Source organism: Notothenia rossii (genome assembly GCF_949606895.1).
Source record: "Notothenia rossii genome assembly, chromosome: 4".
Lineage (NCBI taxonomy): Eukaryota > Metazoa > Chordata > Actinopteri > Perciformes > Nototheniidae > Notothenia > Notothenia rossii.
This window is the reverse complement of record NC_136902.1, coordinates 48,737,473-48,759,542: the sequence shown is the minus strand read 5'-3', so window position 1 is coordinate 48,759,542 and position 22,070 is coordinate 48,737,473. Positions and strand designations below refer to the sequence as shown.

Sequence of the window (22,070 nt, the reverse complement as noted above, 5' to 3'; positions counted from 1 at the left end):
CTTAGACGGGGCATATCATAAACCTGTTAATGTACGCATTCAAACACTTTTTCTTTTACCAGCTGTGTTCACCTTGCAGGTGCAGCTATGTGGCTTTTATCCTGGATAAAGTGTTTGAGTCATGGATGTTTAAAGTCTTCATATTTGTCTAATTATATAGTTGACTTTTCATTCAGGAAGTATACGCGCTGCGCTGTCAGTACGCTTCTCCATGTTTGTGATTGGTCGAATGCTCCAAATACTACCCCTTTTATGTGAACGCGTACCTAACTAGATAGGACACGGCTGGCTTGAGCGATCCACTTGATAACCCGTGTCGTAGTGCCGTTTAGCGAGAGGGCGTATGTTTTGGATTAGGCCAACCGGCTAACTCAAACATATCCAGGTTAGGTTGAACCAGTTTCGTGGTATACCCCCCAGGTCTTGTCCTGACTGAGCACAGGCACCTGTAGCCTTGGCTACTGTGCTCTCAGTGTTTTGTCTCCCTTTTCCTGCCTATTGGCGTCAGCTGATAGAGGTGTTGGTTTTATCTTGTTATGCACAATGTTGATTCTTCTCTCAGAACTAGCTAAATATGGGTCTGGGGTAGAGATCTTCAGAATTGGTTTGGCATATTTTGTGTCAATTCGTGGCACACAACATGTCTTGTGAATAAACCATCAGTTTGCCATCAAAGTTCCTGCTCTCCTCGTGTCTCTCTGACTCCTGTTTCCATTGCTTCAGAAGTTTCCATCGCATATGAAAGATTTTTACATGTTTGTAAATTATTTTGGTTTCAGTGTGTGTGTTTCACATGGGTGAACAGTATATTTATATGTTATGGAATGAAATACAATGTCAGATTAGGGGAAAGTTAGGGGAGTGCATGTTAATGTGTCTGGAGGTGGCGTGTTCCAAAAGTGTTTGGGTTTGTCTGCCGTGTGTGGGCTGCGTTCCATTTCAAATTGCCGCCTGTACAATGTATGCACCAGTCTGTGATATGCCGATGTGCAGGCCCGCCCCTCCATACACGCCGATCACACAGACTGCGTCTGCCTCTCGCCCTCATCTTGTGGAGGGAGCCTCATCTGATGCGCAAATGCGGCGCAATTGAGCGCGCCACAGTTTCTGCTGCGAGGCTCCACTAGCTGTAATCGGCTTGGTGTGTCCAGGGTTTACACACCACCCCCCCGTCGATGCTCGCGAGGGCCTCATCACATCACAGCCCTGCCGATGTGATATAATGTATAAGACCTTTTTCCTCATGGGTGTCATTCACAACAGACCAATCATGACAGTTTTAGAGAATGAGTTTGTATGGATACACTTAAAACATATTTGTATTTGTCTTGGCTTCAGCTCACTGATAACATAAGAACACAAATAGGCACAACACTTACATAGATGTTTTTTTTATATGTATTTTATTACTCCAAAGTAGAAAAAAAAAAGTCAGCCATATTTAACTGGAAAAGTTTTCCTTTGGCTCCCAGGAATTTTTCAACTTCGCCCCACTGTAAAACAGAAACAGTCAATCAATCAATCAATCAATCAATCAATGTTTATTTATATAGCCCAATATCACAAATGTTACATTTGTCTCAGTGGACTTCACAGTTTGTACAGAATATCAGTATGACAATACTGACACAGCAAAAAGTATAACTTTTTGGAATATGTAGTTCTACAGTATGTTGACAATGCTATTTCAAATGAGAAGATATACTAAGTCACTCAAAAATATCATGATGAAAGTGCAGTATAATGTATATATTTATATATAACACGTACATCATATATAATACAAGGTACATTTTTTATTTCAAAGTCAATGTTTCATTTGACCAATTCTTTGAATTTGCTGTCTTATCAATGCCCAAACATACAGCACTAAACTTAGACAACTGCCTGCAAGACTGCACACAGAAATAATACTACTTATTACTACTAACTATACTTATAGTATAATTGTTAAGAACAAATGTAACAAGTCAGTAATTACAAAAGAGATCAAATACCATCCAGCCTCACATATCAATCATTTAACCTTTAGTGATATTGATCAATGATAAACTCTATTGTATATTTTAATTTCTATTTCAATGTAGGCTACTTCCCTGCTTATGTGTTACAATCAGACAGCGTTTCTAGGGCGCGATGTCTGAATGACGAAGGGCAGAGAACTTGGATGTCTTACTTTATGGCGCAAACGTCTGATAGAGCCATTGATGACATGGCTCCCCACCCCCATGTGATCAACTAAATTCAATTTACTGCTGAGGAACCCAAAATGTTTAAGTTAGTGATCTCAGGGTTGATGAAGTTGGTTGGTAAGACTACTTTGTGGCCCCTGTTCTGCCAGACCCATCAGCTACACTGAAGGAAACTTCAGATTAGATACATACCATCCAGAGCAAGACTGCCACTGCACCAACACCTCGGTATGGCCCTGAGTAAAGAAACACAGATTTTAGGTAAACTTCATTTTTTTCAAATGTCATACATGTAAATACAAAAAGTCCAGTGAAATCAAATGATAATTTGAAATAATAGTAGGTACGATTAACTCAAACATATGAAGGACTGTAACATAGTCAATAGCATTTTCCCCATCAGTTTAATATTTTGGAATACTATTATTATTTAAAAAAATATTTGTACTGCCAAGAATAGGAATTCACCTACAAAGGATTACAAGAAAAAATGTAATATACAAATAAATGGCTGGACATGATGCATTAATGTGACATGAAGCATTACACAAGTACCTCAACCTTAAATTAATAATAAATTATTGTTACTGTAATTTCAATATTTACATTAGCAGTCATGCTTAAGACTGAAACACTCCTTTTAAACAAAGTATACGAAAATCCAATAAGATAAGACTTGGTTCCACGGAAACATTATTGTCATTGTTTATTTATTTAAAAATATTTTCTAAACAAACCTCCCTGATTCGTTCCCTCAGTATTTTTTTGTAGGGGAAAGTGTCTGACCCTTGATGAATGGGACATTCTGCAAGGAATTAAAAGATGGTAATAAGTTGAAGTTCAGCAATAACCTCCTAAACATTGCCTAACATCACATTGTGCTCAATTAAACTGTTCAAAATGGCACTGAGACTTTTGATACTGCAAAGTCTTAAACAAAACAAAAGGTGGTGTATTCTAATTGTACCGATGATTGTTTTCTCTCTCTTTAACTAATTCAATGTGCAAAATCAAACACAGTTTCAGTCGATGTAAATAAGATAATTACTAATTAACCCGCACATACCATTAATTGCCACTTTATTCCTCGTTGGTCTTCTTTTCTGTGAGGAAGACACTGAGGAGAGAGCAGGAGTCAGCCCGGAGGAGAGAGCAGGAGTCAGCCCGGAGGAGAGAGCAGGAGTCAGCCCGGAGGAGAGAGCAGGAGTCAGGCCGGAGGAGGGAGCAGGAGTCAGGCCGGAGGAGAGAGCAGGAGTCAGCCCGGAGGAGAGAGCAGGAGTCAGCCCGGAGGAGAGAGCAGGAGTCAGGCCGGAGGAGAGAGCAGGAGTCAGGCCGGAGGAGAGAGCAGGAGTCAGCCCGGAGGAGAGAGCAGGAGTCAGGCCGGAGGAGAGAGCAGGAGTCAGGCCGGAGGAGAGAGCAGGAGTCAGGCCGGAGGAGAGAGCAGGAGTCAGCCCGGAGGAGAGAGCAGGAGTCAGGCCGGAGGAGAGAGCAGGAGTCAGCCCGGAGGAGAGAGCAGGAGTCGGCCCGGAGGAGAGAGCAGGAGTCGGGCCGGAGGAGAGAGCAGGAGTCAGGCCGGAGGAGAGAGCAGGAGTCAGCCCGGAGGAGAGAGCAGGAGTCAGGCCGGAGGAGAGAGCAGGAGTCAGCCCGGAGGAGAGAGCAGGAGTCAGGCCGGAGGACACAGGAGTGAGGAAGAGAGTGAACTCAGTGTCAGTCTCGGTGGTAAGAGGTACAGACAAGTCTGATCCTGGGTCTGCGGCCATTTCTGCCTGTGTGGTACAAGGGCCCTCAGGTTCAACTGCCAAAGTCACTATTGAGAAGAAAAAAAAGTAGACGCATGGTGAATAAATGACCAAGTATAATCCGCCATATACATTTATAATCTGAGTAATTACAGCTAAAAATGAAACAGCGGAACATCAGTGATTCTGTGTTACAATGGCGTTTGTTAGCAACCAGGAAATGACACCAGTAAGGACAAACAAATGAGAATGCTGCGTGGGGTCTGGGTGCCGTGTTGGCGGGACGTTGGGGGGCTCGCTGCTCCGCCCTTTGAGGCTCGAGGAGCGGACAGTGTGAGCTGGATTACTGGTGTTGTTTCCTGGTTGCTGCGTGGGGTCTGCGAGACAGCGAGGAACTCAGCCTGAGCGCACACACACACACACACTCACATCCAGGCTGTGAGTGTGAGTGCGTGTGTGCGTGAGGAGATCCACGGAGCCTCGGCTGAGAAAAGATAAGGCTGAGTGAGTGTGTGTGAGCCGGTACGTCACTATGCCCGTTACGTCACTATACTCAGGAAGATTTTTTTTTGAAAAAGAGCAGCATAGACAGGTATTTTCTGTGTTAGAGTTTTACTCGCTACAGGGTGTACTTTGAGGGTTTGTGACTCTGCAGACCGTTTACATGCAGGAAAAGCTTCATAACACACAAGGGGACGGGTAATAACCAGAAAAGCATGACATGGGCCCTTTAATTGACAAAACAAGACATAACGACATATTTTTACTACTTGGTAAACAGTGATTCACATTTTTTTACATTTAAAACCAGATAACTGAGCAACTAATTTACAAAAAAAGTTAACAGATACATTGCTGAAATATAGCATGCAGATTTGTATACTTTACCATTAATAAGGCTTTCGTAAATCCTCTTTATGGTAACAAGTGCATTGTTACCATCTTCTGTCTCGATTTGCCATGGACAGATGCAATCGGCCGCAAAACCATTTGTGCCTCTCTTGGCAAGAAGGAGGATGGGACGCCGATCTAACATTTTCCATTTGTGGAGCTGGAACACAATGGACACAAAAAAACAAGAAATATTATGTACACAACAGCTCTAAACATCATCACACACCTAAAGCCATTATAACTCCATTTATTTTGCATAAGTGAAAAATGCACTGATGTGATACGTGTGCACATTGAGGAAGGCACCCCACAATTAACCAGGTGTGATTTTAGACCCCTTTTAGGTGAGCCCCTAAAAAAGAACTGTAAAAAAAAAAGAAGTTTATCGAGCTCGGGTTCACTTTGAGTTTTTTTTACATGGGCATAGTTCTTTTTATATGGGTTAGGGATGCCAGCGATTATTCTATTTTTCGAATATTCTTTATAGTCTCCATAATCGAAAATTATTTTTAAAATTCGATTTTATTTATATATATTTGTATTATTATTTATGTTTTTCTTTTTTTTCCTGGCTTAGTTTCAATTCGGCGGCGAATAATCGATTAATATTCGCCAGGGCTGTCCGATTTTGATCATGGTCAGTTTCTGGCATCCCTAATATGGGTCCATTTAACTCTCACATTCAGATATCTGAATAAGCTACATTTAGCTTTGAAACATGTCAGCAAGCTATAACCTATATCATTTCAGGTTCAAAGTTCTGCATTAACAGCACTTCAGATGTAAAGCTGGTGTTACAGGGGAATTTTGAAATGACTGTTCGAACACGGCTCAAAGTCAGAGACTCTGGTAAGCTTAATGAAAGTGCTTTTAAGGGCCTCTTTATTAATACTAACTCTTTCCAGGTCTTGATTGTCTTTCAAGCACTATATTAATATGGGCTGGTTTTGATTCTGTGACATTCTTGGTTTTACCATTTATTCAAAAATGTATATGATATTTCATTTATTTTACTTTTGGAAACCATAGTCATATAATTATGTGTTTTCCATACTATGAAGTTCCAAAATAAAATATAAAACACCAAAATGCAGGTTTTTTTGTAAGATATAATTAGAAAAACATGTACATTGAAGCTCTGATTCTAGGAATTACCACTGGCCTGAACTATGTTACTTCTGGTTAAGAAATAATGTTTTACTAAAACTGGGTACCTGCAAGTACAAACACTATCTAACATCAGTTCGAAAAAATGTGTTATGCCTTTACAGATTTAAATACAACGGTGACAACAATTTTGCTTAACACATTACATGAAGTGCATTAGGCATGGGCGGTATAATTTTTTTCATACCGTCATACCTTGCTGACATCATACCGTGGTATACGGTATATGACGGTATCAGTCCCAATTTAAGGGGTAATTTCTCCCCAAAACATTTTTTTTACTCACTATATCAACAGCCCCACCAAAAATATTTTCCACCAGCCGCCACTGACGGTATGACTTGGGTCGACTTGAGTGAGGTGGCGTTCGGCGGCAAATAGATGTTTCGAACGGTATATTATATGTTCGCTGTAAAATGCAGCCCGAGCCGGTAGACGCTCGCAAAGTGCCGCGACGTGCGCGCAAGTGCAAAACAAGGGCTGCATACATGACACATTGTGCAAATGGCACATTTTGAGATCGAATACAGGACGCGTTTGTAGATGTCCGACGTTGTTTCCATAGTGAGCTAAGTTAACAATATATCATCATACATAAACATTTTCCGGGAGTAAATACTTGACTTATTGAATAAAGTTTGCTATATTCACTAACTAGTTTGGCAATATTATTCCGTGCATGTGTTAAAAACCTTATTTCCATTTGATTCATTGGATTACTCGCGTGAATGTTTAGCACGTAAATGCTTTCGTTTTTAAAACCGTCCGACCTCGACTACAAAACCATCAACCAGTTGCATAGGATTAAAAAATGTCAACACTCACTCACCCCGTCTTAAACATTCCCAAAGAAGTGCCTCTGTCTCTCGTTGTGCTGGATGAAGTCACTGGCGACGAGTAAACCCAAAATAGTCCCAAACAGGCGCAGAGGCAGTTTTCTTTTTTACTAGTTGTCCGAGTTCGGGGCCGGCAAATGCTGCCGCCATCTTGCTCAGCTCAGCTCTGTGCTGAGCTCTGAGAGCGGGAAAGACAGACTGCCCTCCCCTGCCCTCTGCTGGCGCGTGCTGTGCATTACAATCAATGTCGTCCCTGTCAAAACTCTGTGTCAGTGTAATAGAATGAAACGCATCTGTGATTTGGCGCACAGTCTGTGAAGTCACGGTATTGAAAATCATACCGACGGTATTTCGAAATACCCTGGTATACCGTAATACCGCCCAAGCCTAAAGTGCAGTAATCGTGCACTAGTCTGTACTTCTCACATAAACTTAATTAAGAAATTAGGATTATTTTTAAAAAGTAAATGAGGGCGACTGTTGGAAAGTATAAATCAATTATGTAATTTAACTATTTGTATAAAAAGATTAAGATCAGGGATTATTTACACACTTTTTTATGATAACTGACATCTGCAAGAGAAAAAAGCTTACCAGTAAATGTGTCGAGTCATACACTTTGTTGACACTGTGGTTTTTCTTTTGCGTGGCCTTCCACTCCTGTGCAACCTTTTCTTTTTGCTTGGAGAGTTTCTCTTTGTAGGGTTGGATGGCACCACATTGTTTGCATTTTTTACTTGATACTCCTATGCTTTCCCTGCATGTCTGGCACACTTTTTGAGTAGGCATCTGTAACAGAAACACATATAATGTCAGGGAATACCAAAAATAAGAATACTATACTACAAATGTTTACAGGATTCATGTATTTTATTATATCGTGAAAAATCTTGTTAAAACAATGAACTCATGTTTTTTTTATCTTTTAGATAGGATGAACAAAAATCACAAGAGTAAGGAAAACAATGTTATACAGAGTCAGTCACATGTTTAAAGTGACTGTTATGGACAACCCTAATCTGTCAATATCTGGTTGATCCAAAAGTTGATGCTCCATCATCACAGAAAATAATACTAAAATCATCATTACCAGGGGTGTATTGCTAATTCTATAAGTTCTGCATGTGTGCAGGCGCAGTTGTGGCTCGTTTTGAAGCTTATGTAACTACTGTCAATTAACACTCCAGCCAGAATCAGCAAAGAATGGTCATTTATTAAGTCTGCATTATTGAATAAATGTGTGATTCTTACATTAAATGCTGCACACAGCTGCGTGATAGTTAAGTGATCAGTGAAGGACCTTTATAAACTAACTCCCTCCTGTTGGCTGAGGTACAAAGGTTACTATATAAAAAGTGTGCACATTTATTTAGTATCCTATCCATGTGAATATGTTTTAAGTGGGGGTGGACCTCATGTCCTCTAGGGGGGTCCGGAGGCCCCCGGGAAGTTAAATGCATCAATCTTGTGCACTTTGAGGGCAAAATTAACTAAATCTATGGATACATCTGTCAACACCCATATGAAACTTAACTGTATACATTTCAATAATAAAAAAAAAAGATAAGAATAATACTTTTTTTAAATGTATCTTTGTGCATATTTAACTATTTACTGTTTTTTTTTTTTATGCATTTGTTGTATGTCCAATAGTATGAATTGTAAACATTTCATCGATGTTTTAGATTCATTCGATTTTTTTTAGGGTGCTGTGTGACGTTGAACCTGCGACCTGCAACCTGTGACCTATGAACCTGTATTTGTATACTACCAAAGGAGCTATTGAACCTAAGAACTTGAATTTCCGACTCCTATTGTGGAACATTACAATAATATAAAAGTGTGCCTTGGAAATATGTGTTTCCATATATGGTGACCAAACTGTTTCAGACCCACTGAGATAACTTAGACTAAAGTTAACTGTGTAAACATTACATTAGGTACATTAGCCTCTTAGCCTATCCGTTATCATAGCTAGCTAGCACCAGATGCTAACAACCATCCCCGTTTTAGGTGCCGGAGCGGTGTTCCGGCAGTATTACACCCCTGGTCACTCTTCACTTAATAGATAAATAGTATTTAATATAGTTATAAAGAATGTGACGTGTGATAACATTTGGATCAACCGCATGAACCGATGGATCACATAACTTCCATGCTCACGTTAACGTTAGCTGATTCTACTTTTGGCTAATTTAGCTTTGCTATCATTATTCCTAGGTAAACATAGTAATCTTTGTCACTATGCTAGACGACAAAATAAAACAACATAATACATATCCCAAAATGAATATATTTTTGATATCTGACTACTCACGTTTATTAGCTTGTCTGGGAAATAAATGGATGTTGTCAGTGATGCAGTAACGACTCCAAAACCCCGGTGAGTTAGCATTTTACCACTTCCGGTTCCCTCGCCTCAGAACCAATGAGATTTCTCCATAGGATTTGGGAAAATAGCTTGAAATAAGGTCTGTGGTCGACACAAATTTAAGAGACGGATCACGTTTTGTTCTACGACAGACAGCCGTGATTTTTGAAGAGTGTACGTGTCTGAAAAACGATGGTTTTTAACAGAAGTTGTCGAGGACGTTGTACGTCATTACGCCGCCTCCCGTTGATTTAAAACGCGTTGATTGAAAACGCTGCTCTGGGTCGTATTAATGGGTCGGAAAACAATCGACCTATTTGGTCGTATTAGTTGGAGGACTTGTTGCTTTTTTGACTGTTCTCCATCTTGTCTTTCTCAATTTCGCTAGCTAACTTACTGATCAATTATCAAACGAAGCTAGGGAGCTTGTCTGATGAGTGGACTGACGGGAGGTCCACAGGAAGGGGAGGGACTTCGCCACTTTATTGGAAGAGACGACTCATCTCTCCCGGGCCGGCCCAACCCCTTCAGTTCATTCAGCCTACTTTCAAAAAACATAAGATTGACAAGTTTGACAACCTATCAATAGCGCCGTTTACATGGAATGTTTTTCCGATCGTATCCGATCACTAAATAAAGCGACCCACGTTCACTCGTATACACGGGCCAAGCATTACGCTGATTACAATTTCACCTCTACCGAAGTGGGCAGATCGGAGTGGGGCAGTGGGCCGTGTCGAGTGGTCCGACCGGCCCACTTCGGTACCGGGCTACCGTCCCATCGGGATTCGTCCCGAACGTCCCAATGGGCAGTCCGCCCCTGGTCTCTGAGAAGGTTCAAATGGGTACTATAATTAAAAAAGGCGCTGTAATGTTACAACCAGAAGATGTTGAGTGTGAGAGAGAGAAAAGCTCCCTCTCTGTGGTCGGCAGAGCAGAAGAGAGCCCACAACCATTCGTCCTTCCCGCTTGCTGGCTGTTCGCTCCTCCTCTCTGGGGGCTGTGGTGATGTAGGTGACTTCCCCCCTCGTTCTTCTGTGTCCGATATTGCATTAAACAGAGGATTTCGACATTTTACAGTCATTGCTTACTTCCACATGCCTTTTCTCCTCCTTATCTCTTTCATAACTTTATGTGTAACACATGTTAACGGCGTCAATAGCCACTTTAATGATACTAATGGACGGTAGTCCCTAAATGTCGTCATGAAGGATTTTCAGAATAAAAGCTTAGTATTGAGAACTTCCGTTTTTTTCCAGAATAAAATAGCATTTAAACTGACGGTATGTTTTAACTAAATTATGCCATAAAACATTGATTTTAATTTCTAACACTACATACATCTTATAAGAGTATAATAAATATGTATAATATCGGTTAAAATAAGTGCTTCAACATTAACATCGCAGGAAAGTTGATTGTCAAGTTCCAAAACAAACCATGCAATATATTAGACGTTAAGTACTTTGTCAGGCTTAATATTTATCTGTAGATACCCCCAAAGCTTTTTTCTTATTTAAAAGAAGAGCTTAACCTAAAGTATTCTTTAATGTTTAAATAAAGCCTTATTAGTTTGTCTGTTTTGCACATCCTCCTATCAGGCACTAAACTGTTTTATTGTAGGTATTATTAACAGTATCTTCTTGATATTTTCTATTCTATATTTATATCATTGACCTTCTACTTTCCCACTATTGTGTATGTACTCTTAATATTTAAATGTTTTCATCAAATATAACACATTCAAAAGTGCTTTACAAAAATGAAAGACATTAAGAAAAAGGCATTTTAAAACAGTCATTAAAAAGCAACACAATCTTATACATTGCAATTACTCTAAACGTGTAATAACGTGCTTTAACCAGTAGGAGGTGCGGGTTAAAAAGCTGTCAAGTTTGCAGTGTTAACAAAATAAAATATACTGCTGTTTCTGGTTTAGTTTACGACGGATATATTTAGTTATTGTTTTGATATTTGTAACACAAAAGCGATGGAAAAATCCCATAGCAACACAGAAAAGATGGTCTTAACATGACCCAGCGGTCTAGTAGTTAATAAAAAACAATAATATCAAAACAAATGATTGCTACTAACTTTATTGTGAAGTTAAAAGAACGGTAAAATAATAGTTTCCGGTCTATTCTGATTCCCGATCTCTGTAGATAAATAAAGAACTACGACAGATGTGTAATATTTAATTCAGCCAAGCCATTTATTACAATACATTCATGTGTTGACTTTCAAAGAGTAAAGCAAGCACTGCTGAATAAAGTATGATTTTATCTTTTACGAAACGTTTTTTTTTTCATATGGAATGCAGTTGTAGGTCAACCAATCACAGAGCTTGAGGACTGATAACGGGGTTTGTCAAGCTAAGCACATGGTGTAGTCCCAATAGCTGAGGATTCTGGGTAGTGTAGCCTTCTGCCATCCAAAAACTCAGAAAATAATTTTTTTCTCCAAATCGAAGGGGGAAAATACAAAAGCATTGTACACAATTTGACCAAATCAATGCTGTGTAATTAACAAGGATAAGTTGTGTTTTTGAGTTGATGAGTAGTGCAGATATCACTGTAAAATCAATCGACAGTAAGGAGCATACTTACTTCTGGTTGCAAAATTCTCCGTTGTCCAATGGGAATGGACGCTCGTAATACAATAAAGGGGACATGATCATTATCTTTTAAATAACGTTAACTAAAGGGAACAATCTATTTGACACAACTGAAGCTCTGGCCTTTCTTAAAAACTAACTAATTTAATAAAAATCACAGTTGTATTACTAACAATGCACTGTTTTTTGAGAACAAAAATTCGTAAGTAATATCATTTTTACATTCTGATGAAAAATACAAATTATTATGAATACAAATAAAATAAAAGAAGCCTCCCGTGAGTACTACAAGCTATAAAGTACATTTTAAAAAAGTTTTATAGAATAAAAGCTCACTGCGGGACATTGTAGAAATTCGTGTGTGCACCACGACAAAAGAGCCTCATTCACTTTACATTGGGGTTTTTTGCGTGGTGCCTACAAGTAAATGTAGCAGAATGCGTGACTCCACCACGCAATGCGATGTTAAGGACTCGTGGTGGAGTCACGCATTCTGGTGAGATCAGGTTGCATCCGAACCTTTGCAGGGGATGCCCATTGCGGGTGGCAGAACAGACCTGAATCCAGTAGACTTCTCAGAATGACTAGAGATATTCTCATAGTCAAAAACAGTTAACAGGCAGAGCAGAATCACGATATGGGCCATTTCTCCAGACCAGCACACACTATCCGCGATGTTCCTGGAGCAAATCATTACAGCAGCAATGGACAGGCGAAAGCAGCAGCGTGGAAGTACCCCGGTCTCTCCGTGGTATCCCCGGGGTGAAAGGTCTCCTCAGCAAAGCAGCACACGACACCGCAGCACACGACAGGTGGGAGCAGGCCTCCGCAACAGCAGAACCAGGAAAGGTGGAAAGCAGGCCCCAGCCGTGGTAAATCCTCCTCCGCACAGCTTCACACGCCCGTTGGTAGCAGGTCCCAGCCCGAAGCGTGGAGCCACTATGTCTCTCCGCGACGACTCCGGGGTAAAAACCTCCTCAGCACAGCCGTACTCTACAGGTGGGAGCAGGCCTCCGCAGATACTCTGCAGCTCCCAGGATGTTTCAGCTCTACACACCACACCACACCACACCACACCACACCACACCACACAATGTAGCTGCAATAAATCAGGCAGATGCCAAAAGTCAATCTGAAAGCTGAAAGTTGTGCTCGAAAATCCTCTAGCATCATTGAAGACTCCGGTTTGGGAACATTTTGGTTTCGCAGTTACGTACAAGGATGACGGACAAAGACAGGTGGACCGAACCAAAGCTGTTTGTCGGCATTGTTCAACTAAAATTGGTTACGCGGCTGGCAACACATCAAACTTGCACACTCATTTGAAAAGGCATCACCCGAACGTGAATATCACCGGTACCAAAAGAAAAAAGACTGAAGTGCAAACCCAACTCCCAGTAGCATTTAAGCCTCCACCACTCGCAAAAAGTTCAGACCGAGCCAAAGCTATTACAAACGCCAAATATCCTTATGTTGCCATGTTAGCAAAGCGCTACCTGGCTGTATCTGCTACCTCTGTCCCTAGAGAGGGTGTTCTCCACAGCAGGAGACATTGTTAGTGTCAGCAGATCTGCCCTTTCGGCAAGCAATGTGGACAAGTTAATTTTTCTTAAAAAAAACATGAAAATACAATGACAAGCAAGTCATTATGTCAAACTGGCTGCTTAGGTGCTAGTACAGTAGGCTACAGTTCAAATATAGATTATTTCAGTTCATCGAAATGCTGCACCTTAATGTTTATTTTATTATATTTTGTATTTATTTGAGTGAATACATTATTCACAGTTTAATAATAATTTTTAAAAAAAAGAAATATTTTATGTTTTGTGATAATTTGTTCTGCAGTACCGAAAACGTACCGAACCGAACCGTGACCTAAAAACCGAGTATACCGAACCGAAATGTTTGTGAACCGTTACACCCCTAGTTCTTGCATTAACCTGACAAGTACTAGCTTTAGAAGAGATGCACTGCTGACCTCGGCAAGTGGTACCCAGTGTGCTTTAAAGTGAAACAAACAGATCGTGAGCTGTTGAAGTTGTTGACAGTCTTGAATAATTCTTCTCATTCAAAGCGTGGAACAGAGTGTCAGCCAGCTTCCTGAGATGTAAAATGTAAGCCTTATGACAGCAAGGTCTCAGACTGATGGATCTGAGTTTTAACAGGCTTTATTGTCGGGGACGGTGAGATCTGGCATCAGACTCCTAATGAAGATGTCCTGGGATGAGTCCTCAGAGACAGAGCCATAGAGAGGACATTGATCAGAGCCACCAGACTGGAGACACATTACAGAGACTGGGGAAAGGTAAGAGGGTAGAATAAAGGAATGACTTCATTCAGTTTGTACAATATCTGAGCGTGTGATCTGCCACTCCCCTCTCTGTGTGTGTGTGTGTGTGTGTGTGTGTGTGTGTGTGTGTGTGTGTGTGTGTGTGTGTGTGTGTGTGTGTGTGTGTGTGTGTGTGTGTGTGTGTGTGTGTGTGTGTGTGTGTGTGTGTGTGTGTGTGTGTGTGTGTGTGTGTGTGTGTGTGTGTGTGTGTGTGTGTGCACGGCAGGAAGGCCGAGGTTCTCCCTAAACTTATTAGAGCAGGTGCAGTGCATTGAAAATCTATTCAGTGCTGCTGTCACAGCGATTATTTTCCATTGAATTAAAAGGGGTCAATCCCACAAATCAAGAGATTACGCTCTAAGGAGATAGAGGACTAACTGCTCAGTGGTGTATTACAACACACGCACACACACTCTGACTAATGAAGGCCCACCATGTGTGAGTATGGATTCAGAAATATACTCTGTGCCAGAGTGGCCTCACAAATGGCGGATGAATAAAGTGAAGGTCATTTAGTGTTCGATCACTACATCTGTTTTAGCATGGCATTTTGTGTTCTATCACACAATACAAATTTTAACGCGACAAGGAGAGGATGGATTACCGTAATTTTCGGACTATAAGCCGCGCCTTTTTTCCCATTTTTCGACGCTGCGGCTTATATAACGGTGCGGCTAGTCTATGGATTTTCACAGCTAACGGCCACTAGGGGACCTCCTAAATCTATGGATTTTACAGGTTACAGTCCACCACCTTTAACTCTATGGGCTCTATGGCCGGTCCGCGGACCCCCACCTTTAAGCGGCGGGCTCCAGCAGGAAAAGCTGGAGGCCGGAAAAGAGTGAGACAGGTAGCGCGCAAAAGTAAAAGTGGAACCGAGAGTGATACGAGAGACAGAACGAGAGCAAGACAGACAGACATTACGAGAGCGAGACAGTTTGTCCCCGTACCACTGGTTGAAAACCACTGCTGTAGATCACTGCCGGTACGTGCGCTGGGAGCGCACCGTTTAAGTTTGAAAGTTGAAAAGTTTGTGTGTCTGAAACGCTATGTGATACAGTACAGTTTACACAGCACAGTACTATTGCACTAAATGGTAACACTTGAATACGTTATGCAAATATGCAACTTGTTTGTTGAAATGTTAATAAATGGGAGCTTCCTCAAACAGCCATCTCTTTCCCGACAATCCCCTCTGTGCACGAACCCTTACATATGGTAATTAAACATTAAAACACCTGCGGCTTATAGTCCAGTGCGGCTTATATATGTACACATCATTCAATTTAGCTGCTGCGGCTTATATTCAGGTGCGCCTTATAGTCCGAAAATTACGGTAATCAAAAATAGTATACAACACACATACTGATTTTAACCAAAACTAAGATCTCTTCCATTGCCCAATCAAGTATTAGAGTGGTTTTGTTGAATTAACATGTGGTTTTGTTGAATTACCATTGATGAATTAACATTGATGAGTTAACCTGCGTAAATTATTTTGCTTCCATTAACCCAAAACATGATATTTTTCTAACTTGACCAATCAGTTATCTTTGAATTCACAAAAAGATGTTAAAAAAGGAGCCGTTGCGGTCGTATGTAACAAGGTGATGATGACACAAAAAGGCTTAGAGATTTGTGGACCTCACACTCCAAACAGCCTTAAAGGTCCCATGTCATGCTTTTCCGGTTATTTCCCGTCCCCTTGTGTGTTATGAAGGTTTGTATGCATGTAAACGGTCTGCAGAGTCAAAAACCCTCAAAGTACCCAGTAGCGAGTAAAACTCTAACACAGAGAAGACCCGCCTATGCTGCCCCAGAACGCCTCGTTGGACATTTTTATTTTTCAATTTTTTTCTTCCTGGTATAAGTGACGTAACAACGACCAAATGGACAAATCCGTGGAGCTCCTCACACAACAGGATCCTACGGAGCCCTGGAGGGTTCATAGAGAGAAAAATAAATAAAACGTGGCCACGTTTTACTAAAGCGTGCGCACGAGTTACTAAAGCGTGCGCACGAGTTACTAAAGCGTGCGCACGATTTAATAACTAAAGCGTGCGCACGATTTAATAAAGCGTGGCCTCGTTTTGTGTGTGTGCGCGCACACGTGTGTGTGTGTGTTTGTGTGAGGGGCGTTTGGGTGGGGGGCGGCATTTGTTTATGATAGTATCGTTCGTTCCGGTGTACTCCGGCAGGACTATCACATCGAGATTAAGATTAAACGAATTTCTTTCACTTGGGAATACACATATAACTATGGAGAACCAGATTTGTGTAAATTACTGTTCGTGGTCATTTGAAAACAAATGCCGGTGGTGTCGGACACACACAAACACACCGAGCACGCACACAGAGCGGAGCTGAGCGTGCACACACACACACACACACACACACACACACACACACACACACACACACACACACACACACACACACACACACACACACACACACACACACACACACACACACACACACACACACACACCATGCGCCCCGGTGACAGGACATCTCGTTCATAAAACGAGGCGGAATACTCTGGTAGTTCGATGTGTGTAGAGGTGTGTGTGGTTAAACGTAGCAGCCTCGATCTCTATTAAGCGGTTCTAATGAAGGGAAACACAATGAAGTAAACAGTAAAAGGCACAGCCCTTTGCAGCTGGTGCTGCTCTTCTCAGATTCTGCTGAGTTACACGTTACTGCCTCCAGAGCCCTTTACTACGGAGCCAGTTCAACAGACCCTGGATATGTTCGATTTACCCGGCTTAACTAGCCCTAACAAACGCAATGTCGATAAGCGGTCCTGCGAAGCTGGTTATCAACTCAGTAAATCAACCAGGGTTTCTCTGACCGGCTGAGAGCGCGTTCACGTGAAAGGGACGGGGTTAGCAACATTTGACCAATCACAAACATGGAGACGCGTGCTGACAGCGCAGTGTCATACTTCATGAATGAATAGTGTAAATAGCGAATCCTGCTTCGTAGCACAGGCCACTGGTGCCGCAGAGATTTCATAAAGTGAAGGAGGTTTTCCTTCTATAAAACAGCTGTGGGCAGCAGATACTGTGAGTCACGGACAGGAATCCCTCAATATAAATAAAACAAGGCCAAGCTTTATTAACTCGTGCGCACGCTTTATTAAATCGTGCGCACGCTTTAGTTATTAAATCGTGCGCACGCTTTAGTAACTCGTGCGCACGCTTTAGTAACTCGTGCGCACGCTTTAGTAAAACGTGGCCACGTTTTATTTATTTTTCTCTCTATGAACCCTCCAGGGCTCCGTAGGATCCCTTGGCGTCACTATATAACAGAGGTGGGAGTAAGTCCTACATGTGCAAGTCATGAGCAAGTCTCAAGTCTTGACCTACAAGTATCAAGCAAATCCCAAGTCACTGTGGTGAGAGTCAAGCAAGTAAAGTCAAGTCATTGCTCAGGTCAAGCAAGTCAAGTGAAGTCAAGTCATACGAAATTATGATGAATAAGCCCAGTTTCTGCATTTAAATCAGTTAAAAGACAGTGGTTATGAAAATTGATTCAACCCACACTATGATCTTCATTACATACACAGTTAATCATTTGAAATCTAATTTAGACAGATGACAATCATATTAGATTCATATTAACCCTAGAACTGCAGAAAACATAGCTAGGACTCAAAAAGTCTGTTCAAAAAGGCAGAATTCCTGGTAAGAAAATCATATATGGCATTTGCCATTACACATATTTAATTTAAATTTCTGTTAACACTAGAACCGCCAACAGCGTCAGCACCTACATAGATATCATTTTCAAACCATTTAATTTGTTCCTCTTCATAATTTCCTTATGAACTAAGCAGGACGATTTAAAACTCACTTAATTGGGTTAATTTAGAAATGGCTTCAGTTTATCATCATAACAGATCAAAAAGTTCAGATTCATTTTACAATAAATCAAGGAATGATGCACTTCTACAAACAAAAACAACATAATTAAAACATTTAAACAAACTACTAAAAGTAGATGAACTACATTATTCAAAAGTTTCCAGTAACTTCTGATAATAACACAGGGGAAATAAACGAGGCATCTCTTTTCCTCTCTCTCTCTCCTGACAGCCCGTCAGTATCAGGGTTAGTCAAAATTAATCCCTTGGCGGTTCTAGTGTTAATTTACCCCGTTTTGTCTTCTCTTTGCTTAATCGATTTGAAACCAAGTCTAACGTAGCTTAAACTTAACGTTAGCTTTCTAGCTAACACAACACAGTCACGTAGCCTACCTTTCTCTGTGGGTTTATTTTGTAGTGACGAATGAAGTTGGATGTTGTGGTGGTTCTGTCACTGATCTTTATGCTGCAGACCCTGCATACCGCTGTTCTCTTCTTATTAGTGTCATCGACAAAATAATCCTTGAATCCAAACTTCACTATTTTTGGAGTAAAGCTAGCCGTTGCCATGTTAACTGACACTCTTGCCGTCTAGTGGGTTGCCAGGTTTGCGCGCATGGCGTTATAATCACATTTTTCGAAAAAACTAAACGTAATATCCCACTACAAAAACAAACGCAAATATTTAATTTTAAAAAGTCAAGTCTCACATGACTTGACTCGAGTCCCCACCTCTGCTATATAACGCAGTGGGGGGACCTTTAGCGTTGATTTTCAGCTATCAGGGAGTCCCATTGACTTGCATAGAGCTCCCTGAACGTTGGTAATAGAATAAGGTGACCAGATTTTCAAAATGAAAACCGGGGACATTTTGAGTTTTGCGGTCAATACATCATTAACATATCCAATTGTCTTCACTGTTAAAGAAAAAAGGGGGACAATTCTGGTTTAATGTAATTCGAACATTTGAGCTGTTGGATACAAACAGAAGGAAGATAGCTCATATATGAGACTTCAAAGGTCTTTTATTTTGAAACCGTACATCAGATTGTCCAGATTCTCTCTGAGTTTACTAGATGGGGTGTCCTGCTATCACCCTGAAGTGAAATAAGTCTTTGATACTGGATAGTTTTTGTTTGATTATTATCTAAAAACAGAGGGATGATAGCTCATATATGAGACTTCAAAGGTCTTTTATTTTGAAACTCTACATCAGATTGTCCTGATTCTCTCTGAATGACTAGATGGGGTGTCCTGCTATCACCCTGGAGTGAAATAAGTCTTTGATAATTTGACAGTTTTTTTATTTATTCTTGTATAAAAACGGAAGGACGATAGCCCGTATATGAGATTTCAAAAGTATTTTATTTTGAAATTCTACATCAGATTGTCCTGACTTTCTCTGATTGACTAGATGGGGTCTCCTGCTATCACCCTGGAGTGAATCAAGTATTTGATTGACTTCGAATGACTCTTTGATTATGGACGGTTTCCATTAAATAATAATCAAAATATAGATGGACAATAGATCTAATTTGAGATTTTAAACAGTATACATTTTAAATTGTGCTTCAGAAAGTAATGTTATTTTAGGAGTGTTGTGAGATGGTGTCAACATCAATTGAAATTAGTCACCCAGTAGAAATGTCAGATATTTCTTCATAACTGTATACGTACATTTTACATTCACTCAGTTATAATGTTGTAGTTATACGTAGTTTGTTTTAAATTATTATTGATCAAATTACACAGTACATATTTCTTAATTTAAGCTCCAGTATATATGAATATGTTTGGTGTGTTTTTTAGGTATATTTCTTATTGACCGAGTAAACGCTTTTATTTTGAAGGCCTCTACCGTAATCCATAGGATATTCGCGCACCGCAATACAACGTGCTTTTGACTGTGTTTTCCGAAGTGGGGGCTGGCTTGACCACAGTCTGCTTACCCAGTGTTTCCTGACATGAAACGTTTTTATTTCACCTTGCTATGTGTTTTTAACGTTTATTAAAAAACGGGGACATTTCCGGGGACAGTTTCAACCGGGCAAACAGTGTAGGACAGAGAGTGAATACACATAATATACAGAGATGCTGTATGAGAAACCAATGTGATTTTGGAACATTGAACAATGTAAATCTATTCTAGTATACCTCAACAATGGAATTATGATCAATAGAAATGGCCATGTCATGGGAGCTTTAACATGCGACATCCCTCCCATGATTTCACGTTTTGAACTTTATTGTTAGGCGGAGTGCGTTGCGGTGGAGATTTAATAGAACTCAGTAGTAGACAGCTTTCTTTAGCCTTCATTAGGCATATTTATTTATATCGTGGTAGGAGAGATGCGGTTGTGCTGCCGCTCTGTATTCAATCCAAACAACATCTGAACGGACAAGGTAGAGGCCACAGGTAGTGCAAGGTATAGTCAGTGACGTCACGCCCTGGACGCACTGCAGACAACATTGCCCTCTGCAGGACACAATGAGCAAGGGCGCACATAATGGTACAACATTTAACATTTATATCGCCCGAATTCTGATAAACTGCCACCCTAATGATTTTTCTTATTTAGATTTCACATATCAGAATCAGAAATCCTACACTGGGAGAACAGCAGGGAAATGTAAACTGTTACAACAAAGGGGACAGTGATAGGCAACTAAAAAGAGTAGTCTAAGATCTTAAAAAGAAGGCAAGCACATGTAGCCTATACATAAAAAAAACATGTATTAATTAAAACCTAATATTTATTTGATCCTAATATTATAGCTTTCAACTTATGGAGGACGGAACATGACATAAGTGTAAATAAATAAATATGTAAATAAAAATGTATGAAAAAATACAGGAATAAATACATAAATACAGGAATAAATAAATGACGAAATAAATGTTGAAATAAATAAATGTTGAAATAAATACACAAATAAATAAATATGGAAATAAATACACCAATGTATAAATAAATAAAAGTTGAAAATAAAACAGAACACACATTATTATATATCTTTCATATATTTCTACATTTACGCGACATACATTTATTTATTAATGTATTTATGTGTCCATATGCTAATGAGGTGGGTGGTCCTAACCTCAGTCTGATGCAGGATTGGTTACAGGAGTGTTTGATCATTTCTGGCAGAGGGCTCTACTACTAACGCCTGGCTAGCCCCGAACACCTGCGCGATGTCCCCAGCGGTGTGCCCCCAACGAAGATGTGCTTCAATAACGTTTGGGGGCAACATGTAAGATGGACGCCCAAGGGTCGCCTCCTCTGTTTCCGAGAGGATTTCAAGTTGGCGGGCAACCTCTTGAAGACTCTCAAACACAGCTGGGTTAACATCCATGTCGAGCTGAGCCAAGTCCTCTATACATCGTTCCACATGAAACTGGACATAGTCTTTTGGTTCTCCGTTCTCTAAATGGTCCGCTAATGATCGTAAATGATCTCCAATGGCTCTTAAACCAATAGAGCCCTCTGCTGAAATGATCACACACTCCTGTAACCAATCCTGCTTCAGACTGAGGTTAGGACCGCCCACCTCATTAGCATACAGACACATACATACATAAATAAATAAATGTATGTCGCGTAAATGTAGAAATATATGAAAGATATATAATAACGTGTGTTCTGTTTTATTTTCAACTTTTATTTATTTATTTATACATTGGTGTATCTATTACCATATTTATGTATGCATTTATTTATTCTTTTATTTATTTATTTGTGTATTTATTTCAACATTTATTTATTTCTGTATTTATTTCTGTATTTATTTATTCCTGTATTTATTTACGTATTTATTTATTCCTGTATGTCTTCATACATTTATTTACACATATGTCATGTTCCGTCCTCCATATCAACTAACCTAATACAGTTATGTGAAATCTGTTGACATAATATATTTAATTAAAGTTCATGTTTCAGTTTTCTCAGTGTTACAGCATCAATATTGCAAAAAAGTACAGTTATAGTGTGTTGCTTTGTATATGAATGATGTTCAACCTTTAAAAAAAGGCTCACATTGGCTCTTGAACACACTC

At 40.2% G+C, this 22,070-nt stretch overlaps 2 protein-coding genes across 5 annotated transcripts in view; one reads left to right on the top strand and one right to left on the bottom strand.

The window, feature by feature from the left end:
• Nucleotides 1-639: 639 nt before the first annotated feature.
• LOC307037002 (uncharacterized protein) lies at nucleotides 640-19,113 on the bottom strand. Of its 4 annotated transcripts, none has more exons than XM_079677706.1 (7): nucleotides 18,404-19,113; nucleotides 7,423-7,617; nucleotides 4,820-4,982; nucleotides 3,259-3,999; nucleotides 2,930-2,997; nucleotides 2,385-2,428; nucleotides 1,427-1,493 (listed from the first exon to the last, which is right to left on the bottom strand). In XM_079677706.1, the coding sequence occupies exons 1-7, from the start codon at nucleotides 18,578-18,580 to the stop codon at nucleotides 1,442-1,444; spliced, it is 1,440 nt and encodes a 479-aa protein (XP_079533832.1). In that variant the 5' UTR covers nucleotides 18,581-19,113; the 3' UTR covers nucleotides 1,427-1,441. The 4 variants fall into 4 exon arrangements, with proteins under 4 accessions (XP_079533833.1, XP_079533832.1, XP_079533835.1 ...); XM_079677709.1 differs by lacking the exon at nucleotides 18,404-19,113 and adding an exon at nucleotides 10,081-10,410; XM_079677708.1 differs by lacking the exon at nucleotides 18,404-19,113 and adding an exon at nucleotides 9,146-9,569.
• The window catches only part of LOC307037008 (uncharacterized protein), a 25,241-nt gene continuing 15,656 nt past the window's right edge, over nucleotides 12,486-22,070 (top strand). Inside the window, exon 1 of the mRNA XM_079677720.1 lies at nucleotides 12,486-14,118. Coding sequence (XP_079533846.1) covers nucleotides 14,037-14,118 — 82 coding nt within the window. The 5' untranslated portion in view covers nucleotides 12,486-14,036. The remainder of the gene's footprint in view (nucleotides 14,119-22,070) is intronic.